Below are 16,219 nucleotides of genomic sequence, written 5' to 3' on the forward strand. Positions count from 1 at the left end.
AAAGGAAAACACCTTACAGTGTTATGTACATCAACAGACATTGACAGTTAAATGCTACCTCTTCCTACCTTGCAGTAGATGCAGTGAAAAAGCTGTTCTATTGCATTTGCAGTGGAACTTCATAGAATCACAGAATGGCCTGAGTTGAAAAGGACCACAGTGCTCATCTTGTTTCAACCCCCTGCTGTGTGCAGGGTCACCAACCACCAGACCAGGCTGCCCAGAGCCACATCCAGCCTGGCTTCAAATGCCTCCAGGGAACTTCTGTGACGTGGTACATTTCCAATCCCAGTTGAACTCAGTGTCTGTGTCTCTTGCTCAGCATCCCACTCTCATCACGCAACCAGTTCTGCATGAGAGATGGATGCCAGCTCGGCAGGGCCACTGCTCCGCTCGTCATGAGCTTCTGTTGATGCCGACATGTAGCATCAAATAAATATTTCAGCTGATGACATAGGACAGAAATTCTGGTGCTCTCATGATGCTGACCATATGCTAGGTTAACTGTAGGAGGTTTTATTCATGTCAGTTCTGTCTCTCCTGATGATTCTGCATGATATTCTCTCACAAAGGCAAATTTAATTGGGGCAGATTGCATTTGCTGATGAGAATGCTATTTAGAGAGCAACCCTAATCTTGACTTGCTTCTTGCTGGTTAAATAAACAACACCATTAGGTACATGCTTTGTTATATCTTTCATTTTCTGTCATTGTGTTAGCTTTATAAAAATAATGCCTCTAGTCAGCGCTCCCATCACACTCCTTGACGTTAGAAGAAGCAGATCGTGACTGGCTGGACAGAGCAATGACCAGGATGAGAGCTTGGCTGTCTAGAGGGATTTCTCTTCTCAGGGCTACGGATCTATCTTTATCTCATTCGCAAATTTAGATAAGCTGTCCCTATCAAAACCTCTTACAGAATGTTTTGCCCTATCAATCGAATGACTTTCAGAAACAGTCCAACACACCTTGCTGTTCCATAAGATGAGAGGTTGTGGGAAAGGGGCTGAGGATGAAATGTTTTATGATTTTCTGTGTGTAAAGGCACAAAACACTTGGTGTTTTCATTAAGCTGAGCAGCAGAGGCTCCTGTTGTTTTGGTGTGACTGGTACCTGCTTTCATACCATGAGCATTTTGGTCATGCAGCCTGGAATAACAACTGAGCTTTTTGAGGTTTCTCTCTTGAACTTTTATTTCTTTTGGAGTGTAAAAACTTGATTTGTTTTTTCATGATTTTACAGATCATTGCTTACCAACCCTATGGGAAGTCCGTGGATTGGTGGGCATATGGAGTGCTGCTCTATGAGATGTTAGCTGGCCAGGTAAGGGTTACCTCTTCATGGCTCCAATGCTGCTCACTTTCAAAACTTGCTGAAGGGCCAGACCCTTAGGGGGCAAGCGTTGGGTCTTTCATGCTACTATTATCTCTGTGTACTCTTAACTGTTTCCAACTCACTGAGAATGTAGGCTTTAAGCTCTTTGTATTTCACCCCCATAATAAAGCACTGCCTTTGAATATGGTTTCTTTGTACTGTAATGGTGTTATAAATAGCCATGTTCAAAATTGAATGGGAGAGAGACACTTTAGTAGGAAAATGCATGTCAAATGGAAGAAACACCACTTAGTAGTTTGAAACCACAGGGAGATTGTGTCTATGCTCTGCATTGCACTTAAGTCACAAGAATACAGTTTTTGTATTCCATGTCCTAAGGGTAAAGTGTGGGTCTCCTTGCTCTAAATAAGCTTAGTTACAGACCCCTTATTCTGCACAGTTAATGAGATGCTGCTCTCTGAGTCACTGAAGTAGAAAAGCAATGCTGTTCTACAGTAAATTGCATATAACTACCAACTTCGGGAGCTCTATTGGTCTTGAGTTGGATAAGATTTGTGCAAGCAGCTTTCAGTGAGCGTTAGCTAGAGGTATGCATTTCTTAAAACATATGATTTTAACAAATGGGTTTAATAGTTTCTCTACTAAATCCCTTTTGACATTTTAAAAGTTTTTAAAGGGTTGCAGTGGCAGTTGTTAACATTTACAGTGTACAGTGCTAACATTAGGCAGCTGAGAAAATGAGATTTACTGCTAGCTGAGTCTTAACAGTGTCCATACCCTGGGGACTAAGGCAGGGGCACTTCCCTCTTCACCTGTATTTGAAATTAAAATGCAGCCCTGTTTGGTGATACAGCTCCACCTTCACAGGAGCAGAGTCTACAGCCACATCTCATAAAACAAACTGGGATTTAGCTAGAATTAATTGAGGAGTGAATATACCTTAAAAAGAAGGTAACTGAAAGTTACAGTCTTCAGACTTTACCATTTGAAGTACTTCTGGCTGTCCAGCCTACAGTAGCTTTAAAAGCTAATGAAAGATTATCACAAAGATTAAATCACTGAAGGCAATCCAGCAAACCCTTCATTAATTTTCTGCCATGCTGGGGGCAGAAATGAATTCTTCTCATCAATTTCTGTCTGAGACTGCTGAACACTAAGTTTCTGGATCAGCACATCCCCAGGTTGCAGATGCCTGGATGTTTGTTGTGTACTTCTGAGCAGGAACCATTGCTTCCACTGATGTCCTTGGGCATCTGTGATTGTCTGGAGGCAGCATGGATGCATCTTTCATTTGAGCCACTATGGCAGCAGTATTGCTATAGCACCTCACAAAAAGTGGAGAATTAACAGCAATTTATTTTTTAACAGCCTCCATTTGATGGAGAAGATGAAGATGAACTTTTCCAGTCCATAATGGAACATAACGTTTCCTATCCAAAATCACTGTCCAAAGAAGCTGTCTCCATCTGCAAGGGGGTGAGATAGACATTTCTTTAACATTAAGTTTCTTTTTGGCAATCCTTGTGAATAACTTTGGCTTTGATACGGCACTTAGTATTTTAGGCGTAACTTCTGTCAGGCTGTGTTAAGTTATATTGTCATAAAGTGCTTGTCGCTTGGTGTCACTGATAAGAATTCAGCTCCTCCTGCTGTGTCTGCTTATTTTATGGTAAGAACAAATGTCAGAGGCAGTAGCTGCCAAATCAAAAGCAGGAATTCCAAACAGGAGGATGGTGTGAAACATCTCCACCCACCTTGCCTCAGCCCTTGACAGTGCCAGCCCAGTTTGGCAAGGTGGGGAGGTTTCCCAGTTCAGATGGATACTGCAGGGAACATGCTGTGGTCCTCAGCCCTAATCACAGCAGCAGAACAGAAGAGTTTATAAGAATCATTTTTCAGTGTGAATAAAGATGAGCCTACGTTGAATTCTGTAGCATAAAAGCAAGGGAACTGTGGGGAGATCTTGACCCAGTTGCAGTCTGCATGGGCAAAAATTTATCTCAGATTGGGAGTCAATCTATTTTTTTTCATGGAAAATAATAGATTTGATCTGAAGGGATTGGCTCAGAAAAAAAGAGTTTGGTTGACTTTCTCTTTGACTCCATGCAGTTCCCCAGAGTGCCATCATTACACAGCTTCTCCACACCATCCTCTATAAAGCCTTACTTTGATGTCTTACATCACTTCGCATCATGTCAGTTGATTTGGTAATGCCTTTTTTACTCTCCTTTGCAAGCATGTAGGAAGTATTGCACACAACTTCGATATTAATCCTGTAAGGAAAAATCATCAAGAAAAAGTAAAGCTGTTTAGAACAATGGAGTAAAAGGAAGAATCACTGTAATTTTAGTGTTCAGAAAGCTAGAAGGACCACACAGCCAGGCACAGCAGTGCTGCCCACTGTGATGTCTCTGCTTGACAGCTATTAATGGGTTCTGAGTGTGTTGGGTTTGGTGGTCATAGTAACTTTGGGACAGAATTATGACTGCCAGATTCTCAGTTTTCCTATTTCTCCTACTGTTAAAACAAGGGGGTTCAAAAAGCTTTAAAAAAGAGGCAAAGTTGCTCTTAAGCATGAAGAATAATGTGATCCATCCCAGCCCCAAGCTTCACTGGCTTCCTGAAATTTGCTTCACATCTCTTGTTATTTTAGGTTTGGAATTGGAATATGATCAAGTGAACATTTGGAAGGAGAGTAAAGTGGTGCAGCTGAGATTTTAAAAAGATGTGTTGTGGTATTGCTGCTAGCAGTGTATCAATCGCATCTAATTGTAGAAGAGCTTTAAAAAGTCCCTGCAATACTGGAGCTGAGAGCTGAAGGCCGCGTTGCTCGATGCCTAATTGACAAACAAGATTTTTTATGAGCTTTTTAATTAGAAAGTACATTAGTGTTTCCAAGCATGCAGTGCTGGTATTGGCTTTTTTTTCTCAAGTCTTCTTGATCTGTACAACTGGGTGTAGTGTTGACCAAGATGTCATTAAGGATGCACGGGAGGAAGCACGGATGAGATGCTGTCAGCTGGGTGCCAAGGAGCTGCAGGCTCCGTAATGAGACATCTTCAGCAGGCCTAGAGAAATAAAGGGAGGGCTGTGCTTCCTGCAGCTCCAGCAAACTGGGATTTATTGCATTTAATTGATTGCTGAGGTAGGGCAGAAGCTGTTCTGGAGATTTATAAGACTGAACTGAAAAGAAAAGATGGAACTGGGGAGCAAGCGGTGCGGTGAGGCCCACACAGCGCTGCCTTTGGCCACAAGCTGCTGTCTCCTGTGACCAAACAGAACCTATTCTCAAAAAATGAATTTTAGTTATCCACAGCAATTTTATTAGCAACTTCCATCTTCGGGAACATTGCAGTCTGGGGAAAGTCTGCCTCACGTCCAATTGTAGTGCTCAGTGTAATCATTTGGTGTTTTCTTGCTCGGCAGCTGATGACTAAACATCCCGCAAAGCGCCTTGGCTGCGGCCTCGAAGGTGAAAGAGACATCAGGGAACACGCTTTCTTCAGGAGAATTGACTGGGAGAAACTGGAAAACAGAGAGATCCAGCCACCTTTCAAGCCCAAAGTGGTGAGTGGGGTGATGGCTGCGTCCACCCAGTATGTGTCTGCACTCCTGGGCTGGGATTCATACTGCCTAATGATGCTGCACATCTGGGACACTCCTGAAATGAGAGTGCAAGAACTGTTCGTATAATAGAATTTGAAGAATTGCATTGGCTGAAACAAAAATTCTTTCAACACATGCTGTGCTTTATTGATAGGAAAATTACTTGCACACCAGAATGCAGTTCCTTCAGGAACAGCTGTAAACTGTTACATCTTGCCATTGAATCTTTGCTTTCTGAGACTGTTTTCACTTCCACTGAGATACTCAGCGGTCTGTAGCACGGCAGGTATAGGATCATCGGCCTGTGCTCTGATCTATTTGTCATTGCAGACATACAAATGGGCCACCACAAACTAATGAACAGAGGCTGAGTACATTCCTCTCTTACTGCATACAAATGCATTCTTCCCCTCATCAGGAGGAGAGTTGCATGCCAAGAAGTGTTTTGTGCTAGGGGAAATCACCCTTTCCATATGATGTGCATTTTGCATGGAAGGAAAAGTATAAATAAGCAAAAAGCCATGCATGGCACTGCTGATGCAGAACTGTCTGTCAGAGGGGGAGCTTCACTTCCTTACAAACATTCTATGTAAGGTTTTCATTATGTGCTTTTTAAGTCAAAAGCTGACCATAAAGCAAATCTACCTTCACAACTGTAAGCTTTAATATCTTGGGAACTGAGTGCTCGTCAGCATGAAGATACTAAATCCTGAAATATGGTGTGGTTCCATCAGAGCACACTTCGTGGCAGATCCTGGCTCCTGTTCAGAGCAGCTGTTATCTTTCTCTGTGGTTATCATGACCCGTTTTGTTTATACAGGCAGCTATTGAAAGATACCAAGGAGATTCAGGCAAGCATTCACACAGAGCATCATTTTCCCAGACAAAAATCATTTAAAATCCAAGTCTAGTATTTACATACCTTATGTATAACTCGTTTATTGTGATTGCTGATTTGATTTGTATCAATTCAAAACACACAAACCTTAATTTGTTTTAAGATGTGGACGTATTTGTTGGCTTTCTTTTGTTTTCATAAAACCTTCTCTAGGAAGCACTTTGCTGCAGGAGCAATCCTGCTGTTTTTGCAGACAGGCACAGTTCTCACTCCAACATGGAGCTGCAGATTTTGGGTCAGCAGTTGGTTGGTTTAAATAACATGTTCCTTTCCAGACTGACAATTTACAGTCCTTAGGTGTAGGGTCATTGCTTGGCAGGAAAGATATTTTCTCATGTTTGTAAGAGTTCTGGTGGTCTCTTATTCTCAATCACAGACTTTGGTTTCAAGACACAGCTGGTTTGAATTCCATTTATGGGGAAAAAGGGAAAATAGATTGAGCATAATTTTGTAGAAGCTTCAGACATCTCCATAAGACATCTATAAAGCAAAAAAAAAAGTCTTCCCTGTGAAAACATCCCTGCCCTGAATTGGATGCACTGCCTTTAAAAAGAATATTACTGTTAATTTGAAGGGGCATCCATTTTCATTCAAATGATGCAGTTTTCCCCTTGTCAGAGATCAGCTCTTGTCTGCTTTCTGGACCAAAAGGTACTGGCCAGGATATTCAATAGAGAAGCAATCTGCTGTTGGCCTTTAACCTGTTCAGCCATTTCTCTGCTTTCACTCTTACAAGGTTGAACAAATGCCCGTCTGTCAGAGCACTGGTCCAGTACCTCAGCATGCACTTCTCATCTGAGATATAAAACAACTTGTGCCTGGGGCAGCAGAAGTTCTCTGTAGCTCAGACTGACTGTCGTATCCAAGTCTGTGTGCCAGGTGTGTTGTAAGCAATTAGGAAACTAACTGAGCTGTTTTCAAGATAGGTTATGAGCCACATGTCTTGCCCTTGAATTCCCTTTATGGCCCCCCTCCAGTTTGTTCCTCCTATAAATGTGCACCTATATTCATGTTGAGTTAGTTCGGAAAAATCAATTTTTAATATTGGCATACTGTACAAGTCATCTTCTGTCCTTTCGAAGTTACCCTAAAAGTCAGAAAATAATGGTGTAATGCATTGTAATCCTCCAAATCCCAATGTAGATATATTCAGACACAGAAATAAATGATAGTGCAGCTCTGCTTCAGGGTAGAGAGGAAAGGGTCAGGGATAACAGGAAGAAGTGTTCACTGCATGTATCACACTTCCACTGTTTGAGAAGCTCTTATAGTGGCTGGATTTGAAATAAACAGATTTATGAGTTGCCCTTGGACCTCTGTGCAGAATTGCTGTCCGTCTATCCCTAGATGAGCAGTCTTTCTTGCACCCAAACTCATTTTGTTCTGCTTCCAACTTCTCCCTTTTCCACTTGCTGCTAATCTTCCTCTCCTGCCTTCCAGCTGTTTCCACATCACTCCAAACTCCCCCTTCAGCAAACCTGATTCCTTTTGTTTTCTCTTCTGAATGAGGAGCTCTCAGTGCAGAGTTATATATAACCACACTTCTCAGTTGCACTTCACAGGTCTCTTCTCTTAGACAGAAAAAGAGAGAAACCTGTTATAGCACATTTTGCAACGTGGGCCTGTTCCCAGGATGCACTCCCTGCCCCACTTCCATTCCTGTGCAGGCAACAGTTTGCTGCTAGTTTGGTCTGTTAGCTCCTGCAGATGTTTGGAAAGAATGTCTTCCATTTCATTTTATGGAGCTGATTTTCATTACTGCCTCTGTGGGCTAAATCAGGGGGAAATTTAGAAGGCAAGGATCAAATACTTGCTGTTCCTGTGCATCCAGCACCGAGGCATATGGAATCACATGGACTGTCTTGTGATGGGAGCACTGGTGAGGGCGGTTGGGTCCCAGTTCCTACCTTTTAATCCACTCTACAGTGTTCTTCAGGTGCTGCTAAGCAGTTCACTTCCTTTTCTGCGCTTGCTCTTATCTGAAGAGAGCCAGGTTTGTCTCCGTGTCTTCCTCCACGCTTCGAGGGCTCTCTGGTTGTTCTTACAGCTCCCACATTGTTCCCTGTGAGGCTGCCCAAGGTTTCAGCACTCTGCAGGGCTTCGTTTCATTTCTGCTTCACTGAGTGGGACTGAAGTGTGATTTGGAATAAATACGTTCTGGAAGCAATCATGTTCCTGATCTAATAATAGACAGCTGCATTATAACGTGGTATCATTTTTGTAATAATGATTATACCCAAACACACTTGCGTGCATGCAAATGGATCTATATGAGTATGCAAATCTGTACATAATTTCTCAAATGTTACATCCGTATTTCCTTTAGTAAAACCAGTCTCTATATTTAAGCCTCTTTAACTTGCCATCTCATTGTGCTTTTTCACAACAACTCATCAATTAGAGCTTCTCTATTTGCTTGGGATTGTTCTGGTTAAAATATCTGAAAAGAAAATGTTATCTTAATTACTTGTAAGACTTGCATTGGTCCTGAGAAATCTGCAGACGGCCAGAACTGCTGATGTATTGCTGATCTTTTCAATCCTTTTTTTCTCTCTCCTTTTGTTTTCTTGCAGTGTGGCAAAGGTGCTGAAAACTTCGATAAATTCTTCACACGAGGACAGCCGGTGTTAACCCCGCCGGACCAGCTGGTCATTGCTAACATAGATCAATCCGATTTTGAAGGGTTCTCCTATGTCAACCCCCAGTTTGTACATCCCCTAGTAGAAAATGTAGCATGAAACAGCAGAACAGGAACAAATCCCGCAGTGGGGAATGGTTCTTAACCCTAAAATTTTTAGGTTTTTGCCTTGATTCCATTTGGGCCTGAAAATTGTAGGGTTAGAAAGTGTAAGATGGGGGAAAGGCCACTTAGTGAGGATTTTGGCTTTGCAACCGAAACGTCTTAATGGGAGATAATTTAGCGTATGGTGCCCACTTCTCCTATTAGAATTCGCCACTGACTCGTCTGAAGTTCCCTGTTTTTGGTACATTCTATAGTTTTATAGCTCCCTTTAGTCCTTTTGCTCCGTTTTTCACTCCGCTGCTGTTATAAATAATCCAAGACCTGACCTGAGAAGCACCTCCAGTACTCAGTCCTTGCAGGGGACCAGTGCTCCCCGCTCCTATGGGCGCCATGGGGAGAGCAGCGCACGGGACTGGAGAGCACCGGGGAGGAGAGGCATTGCAGAACGTGGTGGAAAGCACTTGTTACCAAAACCTGACAAATAAATATGAGTTGGACGTGGGAGGGGGGGGGCGGATGAAATCCTATTAGAGCCCTAAGCTTTGTGAACCAATGCGGTAAGCGACACCAAATTTAAACACTCTCCGGCAGTGGCCAGATCTCTAGATCTTTGCTAAGTAGCATGTGATAAACTCGAGGGTGAAGTTTTGTCTTTAATAATAATAATAGTAATAATAATATTTTTGTGAATTTTAATCTCCGTGAGATTATTCTGTGATCCAGGGTGCCATAGTTTGTTCAGTTGATTTCATTTACACCACTCCTCAAGCTCACTGTTGACTGGTTCTACTGACACCACCATTTTACTATGAAATTTGTGAACCTAGAATGTAAAACAGAACTGTAATCCCTTACATCTTATTTATGTGTGTGTGTTTGTAGTCTGCAGTACAAGGCAGTAAATGGAAGGAAGTATTGTGTATGCTAAATTAACAAAAACACAGTCCCAGGTGACTTCCTGATTTGTCCAGAAAACTCATGAAAATGAATTGAGATCTGGTTCTACAGTCATCAATTTTAACTCAGAAAACATGGGGCTGTACAATAATCAAGCCCGAAAGAAGCACCTAAGGCTCGTTTTATTGATAGAGTGGAATTTAATACATTTTACATATGCTTCATGCAATGAATTTTGCATGTTTAGTAATAACTCTTAATAATAAGAGTTAATAATAAGCAGTTCTATATTGACATGATCATATCAAGCATACAGAGTATTACAAAAGTTTTATAAAACAAATTGTGCTTTATTTGTGGAAGTGCTTGTTCTGAACAACATCATTTAGGTTTAGCTAAATGTTTTCTTGCTGTTGTTTTGGGTTGTTTTTTTTTTCTAGTTTTTGGATATTGTTAATGACTTAGGGTATCATCTGTTGTTTTTTTAACTGTAGATCTACTTTTAAACAATAACCTGCAGGTTTTATACAAGTTTCAATTAGGCTTTCATTTCATGTCTGCTGATTACTTACAGGGAAGGAAATAGATTCTATTTGCAATGATGTACACTGTAATTAATGCAATCTTCTCCTCTCCTGTCTCACTTAGATACAAATTTTGATATTTCCTCTTAACAACTTACCAGAAGATCTTAATTCAAATATCAGTAAATATTTTTGTGCTTACTTTGGTTTTGTTACAGCATGTAAAATAGTAGGCGGTGTGTTTTCCTTTTCTTCCCTTCTGCCTTGTTAATGGTAGCAGCCATAGGCACTCTTTGTCTGTCGGATGTGCATGACGATGCCAGAAGCATGATGTCTCTGTTGCTGCATGCAGACTGAATAAGGTTTTTCCAGCATGTAAACATATTCAAAAGTCAGATATTTGGCATAAATGACTTACATTTATACTAGAATATGTAACCGGAGGGTGGGGATGGGAGGGAGGGAGGAATCTACTTTCTAATCATCTTTTATTACAATAAAACATTGAGCCTGTGCCAAAGATTCTGCTAGAAATATCCAGTCCTGCAGATTGGATGGCGATCATGTGCAGGAGTGACCCTGTGGCACATGGGACAGTTTGTGAGTTGGATGTGAACAGAAGCAGCTGTGCAGTGCTCCTGCACCACGTTTGCCTTCCAAAGCCGTCCTTTGCCGCCTGGGATTTGCATCACTCCAGTTGTATGAGCAGCTCTGCTCCCTTCGTGGTCACAGCCCTAAGGTTGGAGCATCCCCAGGGAGGGCTCAGCCCGTGGTGGATGGACCCAGTGCTGACACATGGCATCCCCCAACGAACAGCTCCCCAGATTGTTGCCTAAATAAACAGAACTCAAACATTTTAATATATTTTAGGAGTACGGTTTTTCAACTATCCAGTGTCAAATATGTTATCAGCCAAGTCTGGGCATTCATTTTCCTCTTTGTGTGTTATATACTTGAAGATTATGGTATGTTGTTTGCCATAAAGCATGTGGACTAGTGCAGCATTCACGACTATTTCTGTCTTTCTGATTATTACTAGCCTGCCATAGTTTGGGGATATCTGGATGTCATGCTGTAGAAGATCATAGATTGAGAAGATTGTGGAGGTCAGATGTTGAGGAAATAAGGGAGCTCTCAGTGTGTGCTGTGTGCTGGGAGCAGGCAGCAGGTATTATAGGAATGTGAAAGGGGGGCTTCTGAAAAGAGGGCTAGATGTGCTTTAAAGGTCCCTTCCAACTCAAGTGATTCTGCCGTTTTATGAAAAGGAAACTATGGGGAGATAGAGCGAGTGTGGTTTGTGGAGCAAGAAAAGCAGCACATTGTGCAGCTCCACAGGCCATAGAGAAGCAGGAGAGAAAACCAAGAGATGTTCCTGAATGATTCTGTTGCTCTTCCTGAGGAGCTGTGCTGGAATGTCCCATCTAGAAGCAGTTGCTGCTGGCAGAGCAGTGACATGGTGCTCTCACTGGCAGTAAAGAGCTGGTCCAGCCTCTGAGCGGAGCATCTCACTTTGTGGCTACTCCTCATAAAACATCAAATATCCAGCAAGTACTTTCCCATGCTCTTTTAATGCAGGTGTTATTTATAAAATGCTTCTCACAAATGTGGCTTCCTAGAGAGCTTTTGTCAGTCGAGGCATTAGGGCTGCTTTTATATTCAATAGCAAAAGCACTCCACTCTTTCCCTTCTAATGGAGCGAGGACATTCCCATGAAGGATGTGTTGAAAACATTTAATGTGACTTTGAGTTCTTGTTGACTTTGAGTCATCATTAGCATTATTGTGCATTTAGGTTCCATCTCTTTGCAGCTACAGGGTGCGTGTGCTGTGTGTAGGCAGGCCCTGAGCTTCAATGTAGTACAAGAGCAGCTGAGCTACAGCTCCACATGCTTAGATGTAGTAGTTGAGTGGAAGAGTTGAGTAAGAGTTGAATCCAAAGGAGTTGAATGGAAGAGTTGAATAAGAATTGACTCCATAAACACCACTTTATATCAACCAGTGACCATGCCAGCAGCAATTGGTGATCAGCAGCTGTACAACAAGGAACCATTGCACACTAAAGCCCTTTTGCTCCCCAGAGAATCACAACAGAGAAGCTGAGCCCCCAGGCTCCCACTGTCCCTGCCTCAATTACCTCCTCTGTCAAATGGGGGTGATAATGCTGCCCTGCAGGGGTGCGAGGACTTCTCAGTTCATGTTTCTAATGCACTTTTAACCTGGAAAGAGTTGTGTAAGTACAATGATTTTTACTCTTGTATCAGCGTATTTGACTCACGTGGTATTGCTGGTTATACCATGGGGTTTTTCTACCTTTTTTGTATGACTTTAGTAATTCTGCTGAAACCATTTGAAGAACACAAACAGATGTGATACGTTTCATCCAGATTGAGGAGTGCAGCCTTTGCTGAGGGGTCAAGGAGGAGATGCACACTGAGATTTCTATGTGCAGTGTGATTATTCCGTGCCAATGGAGGGCTTAGCAGAACTGACCATTGTAGGATATGATTCCCTATGGGTAAATACTGTTAGCACAGCTTTTTTCTAGTAATGTTTGTACTGACTCCTGCTGAAGGAGGAGTGATATTTGGTACGCAGCTGCTCCATCCGAGGCAGTTTTATTCCAGGGAGATTTCAGTGTATTCCTGTGTCGTATATCCTCAGGCTTTTCTATTGCTTCTGCGTGACACCACAATCCAAATTTAAAAGCCAGAGGTGTAGGTGGCAGGAACATCTTAACAGTGAGGGAAATGAGGTCTCTGTGTTTTATAAACCTTTTCCTGTTGATTATTGGAAGTGGTACAGCTGTATTCCTCCCAGTCACAGGGAAGCAAAGCTGCTGGTGGCAGTGATGTGGTGGTTTGGTCTTTCCAGGGCTCAGAGTGATGCTGTCTTGGAGCAAGGCAGCAGGGGAAGCCCACAGTGCCTGGAGCCCAACCAGTGCCCTGCAGCTTCACTGGATCCCAGCCTGCTCCCAGCCCCAGCAGCGCTCCCTGCAGCCCCACAGCTCCCACCCTGCCCAGCCTCAGCCCTCACACATGGCTGCCTTGCTGACCTGGGGCAGGAACAAACATTCTTGCAGCGATAACACAAACCCGATCCCTGCTTATTGCCCAGAGCCCTTCATCAGCTCCCTCATGCGCTATTAAAATGAATGTAAGAAAAACAGTTCCAACAAACTGAAGTGTGCCATCTCTTTGGAACACATTTGGGGTGATCCCAACTCATGTTTGGTTTTGCACAACGATGCAGAACACACCTGAAACGTCTGAAATGATCGTGTGTTGATTCAACGCTGCCCTTTATTTAAACAAGGAGTCATCCTACCTTGAGCTCAGTCACAGTTTTGGATGTTATTTTAATACCTGAAGTTTGTATTTATAAAGAGGAGAACATTGTTTATTCTCTCATAATTTATTTCTCTGCAAGATGCTCCCAGGAGACTGGGAGATACCACCGACCTTCCTAAAAATCAGAGCCACCACATTGGAAGTGTGATAGGCAGAACTGGTGTATAAATTACAGCATCTATTAATATTTTTTTTTCCCTTATTCCTCAAAATCTTCAGTCTTTGCATGAAACACTTTTGTTCAGTATCAATTGTAGTTTCAAGGCAAGTGTGTGCAAATAAAAATATTGGTCATTATGTTGCAAGAGTTTGCTCTGCTTTGATGGGAATTCATTTCCAAATGTGCTGTGTGGATGCTCCGTGCTGCCATCAGCAATGGGCCTTGATGGGATCCAGAGTGGGATCCTACTGGAGCAACCTGAGCCCTGTTAATAAACCAGGAGAACAAGAGGCTTAACTGGGGGGAAAGGGGTGTGTGTACGGACAGCCTGCAGATCTGGTGCAAGGACAGCTGTTATGACATGGGGAGTTAGGGGTGGAATAGCAGCTCCTGGAGAGGGTTTCCAGCACCTCAGCCCGGTGCTCCCCCTATTGGAGCTGATGTCATTTTATTCTCGACATTTGGAAGCCGTGTATGAATGCTGTGACAACTTGATGGACACATTCTTTTCCTCTGCTGGCTCTCAGACGTATTGCATCTCATGCTAACTCAGTAATTGAGTTAGTTTAATTTGCAGAAAAATCTGGCTGAGTTTGCCCAAAGGAATGCATGAAATCCATTTGTTTTATTTTAATTTTTTTTTTGGTGGAAACAACATTTCCAGGCTGCCACCCACTGCTCAGCTCCATCTGATGCACACAGCTTCTCTGCAGCCCATGCCGACCTTTCCTCCCAGCCTTGGTGCTCCCTGCAGCACACAGCCCAGAGATCCAGGTGAACTGTTAGACCCCTCCCAGCCCCACCACTCTGCAGTTCTATGGTGAAAGCTGCCAGTGGGGAGAACAAGGGCAGAAGGGAGGAAAGAGCTCAGGATAGTGATGAGAGCTTGGCTCAGCTCCTGGTCCTTCTGGGATACCTCATTCAGTGCTCCTGTGCCTGCTTGACCCTAACATCATTAAAAGGTCAGTAACAAATCCCAGCGTGATACAAATCACACAGAACGCTATTACCCTTCATACAGACACACTGAGGCTTTAATGAGTGCCCTCTAAACTTACTTCCCACAACAAAACCTCTGGGGGGTCCTTCAGATTCCCTCCCAGGGCTACTGTGAGGCTGGAGGATGCACAGCCGTGATGCCAGGCGCAGCCTCAGCTCTCATCAGCTTGAATGAGGCCCATAGGATTACAGAGGGCATTTTATTTTAAATACAGAGTGTAACTTCCATTGGCACGTGTGCCTCTGTTACCCCATGAGTCAGAGCCCCCTGGGAGGCTGTCTCCCAAAAGCTCTGTTTTTGGTGTTTTTTCTTTTTATATCTATTTTTAAGCTTTCTCACAGTGTGTGGGTGCCGAGCTAAATATAGAGCTTCACCTCTCCATGTGTTTCTCCCCCTGCAGCTCCAGCGCTGTGGGCTGAGCTCAGGGCTGTGCCAGGGCTGATGCCTTGAGTCTGGTGCATGCAAGAACCTCCTGCCCAAAAGGGACCAGGCAGCTGCCGTTGCCCTTTGGCACTGTACATTTTCCCATATCTCACAGGGGAGCATTTCAGCAGCCTCCATTTTGAGCATTTCCCAGCTGCTGTGGGCTCCTTGGGGTCACTGCATCCACCAGCCTTCTTTCTTTGGGCACAAGCTGGAATTTGGGGCTGGCACAGCTTTTTCCTTCCTGTGCCCAAAGTGCTGCTGATACCCCTTCATTGGTGGCTGCTGCCCATCACCACCCTGGGTGTCACAGTGCAGTTCCTTGTGCTCCTCCTCATCCTCCTGCAGAGAAGAGCTGAGTAATTCAGCAAATAGGAGACAGCAGAGGGAAGCCAGAGGGTCCCCATCATTCTAAGGCCCTTCAGCATCAGGAAGGATGTTGGGACCATTTGCTGCATGATGTTCTGTGTCCTCTGTTGTTATCTCTGCTGGAAAGGAAAGGACTCTCAGAAAGGTTCCCTGAGGACATCACTGCAGCAGTTCAGCACTGAGAGCCAGAAGGAGATGGGAACTGTTTAGGACCAATACTACCAAGCCAGGAGAAGTGACCACAAAATACAGCTTTGCACCAGCCCAGGGTTTTCTCTCCTGGTGTAAACAGGTGCAGCAGCAGCTCTTGTTTCCTTCCACAGGAAAGTCCTCGTTCACTGTATAAATGAAAGGATCAGTGCCAGCTGTGTGCAGGGTTTTGGTTACACCACCACTGGCTGTGCCAGATCCCACCTGGCTCTTCCCATTTACAGGTCTGCACAGTGAACTCTGAGCTCTCCTGGAGGGGAGCACAGGAGCAAGGAGAGAATTGAAGCAGGGAAGCAGTGGAGAGGACAAAGAGAATCTGTTCTAGGGATGCTGAGATGCAAGGTGTCTGGGCTTGCTGCTGTAGAAGGCATTTCCACCTTGTCCTCAGTGATTTTTGCTGTCAGTGGGGACACAGCTGCATGGGGAAGTGCTGCTGAGCAGGGAGGGGAGCTCTGCTGTGCTGCTTTGGGTGCCTCTCACACCTGGTCCTGGCAGGTACAGCTCACACGGTGAGATGAGCAGCAGTGGAAAATCCATCCGAGTGCTTTAGCCTAAGTACATCCCCACAGAAGCAGGGGGTGGATGGGAAGAGACTGAGGCCCAAAATGTGTATTTCTAATTGATTATATGCATGGCTGCTGGGGGCCTCTTACACTGTACTGGTTAATTATGTCACTGGCTGCTCACACTGCAGCCTTTTTCCTGTTG

General features: G+C 43.8%; 1 protein-coding gene across 2 annotated transcripts in view; it reads left to right on the forward strand.

Moving 5' to 3' along the window:
• PRKCA (protein kinase C alpha) overlaps positions 1–13,646 on the forward strand; it is a 103,815-nt gene extending 90,169 nt beyond the window's left edge. For both annotated transcript variants that reach the window (XM_015879946.3, XM_015879947.3), the window contains 4 exons: positions 1,243–1,323; positions 2,704–2,811; positions 4,762–4,902; positions 8,413–13,646. In XM_015879946.3, coding sequence (XP_015735432.1) covers positions 1,243–1,323; positions 2,704–2,811; positions 4,762–4,902; positions 8,413–8,577 — 495 coding nt within the window. In that variant the 3' untranslated portion in view covers positions 8,578–13,646. The remainder of the gene's footprint in view (positions 1–1,242; positions 1,324–2,703; positions 2,812–4,761; positions 4,903–8,412) is intronic.
• The last annotated feature ends 2,573 nt before the right edge of the window (positions 13,647–16,219 follow it).

Source organism: Coturnix japonica, chromosome 23, assembly GCF_054131305.1.
Source record: "Coturnix japonica strain WE chromosome 23, WE-NBRP24, whole genome shotgun sequence".
Classification (NCBI taxonomy): domain Eukaryota; kingdom Metazoa; phylum Chordata; class Aves; order Galliformes; family Phasianidae; genus Coturnix; species Coturnix japonica.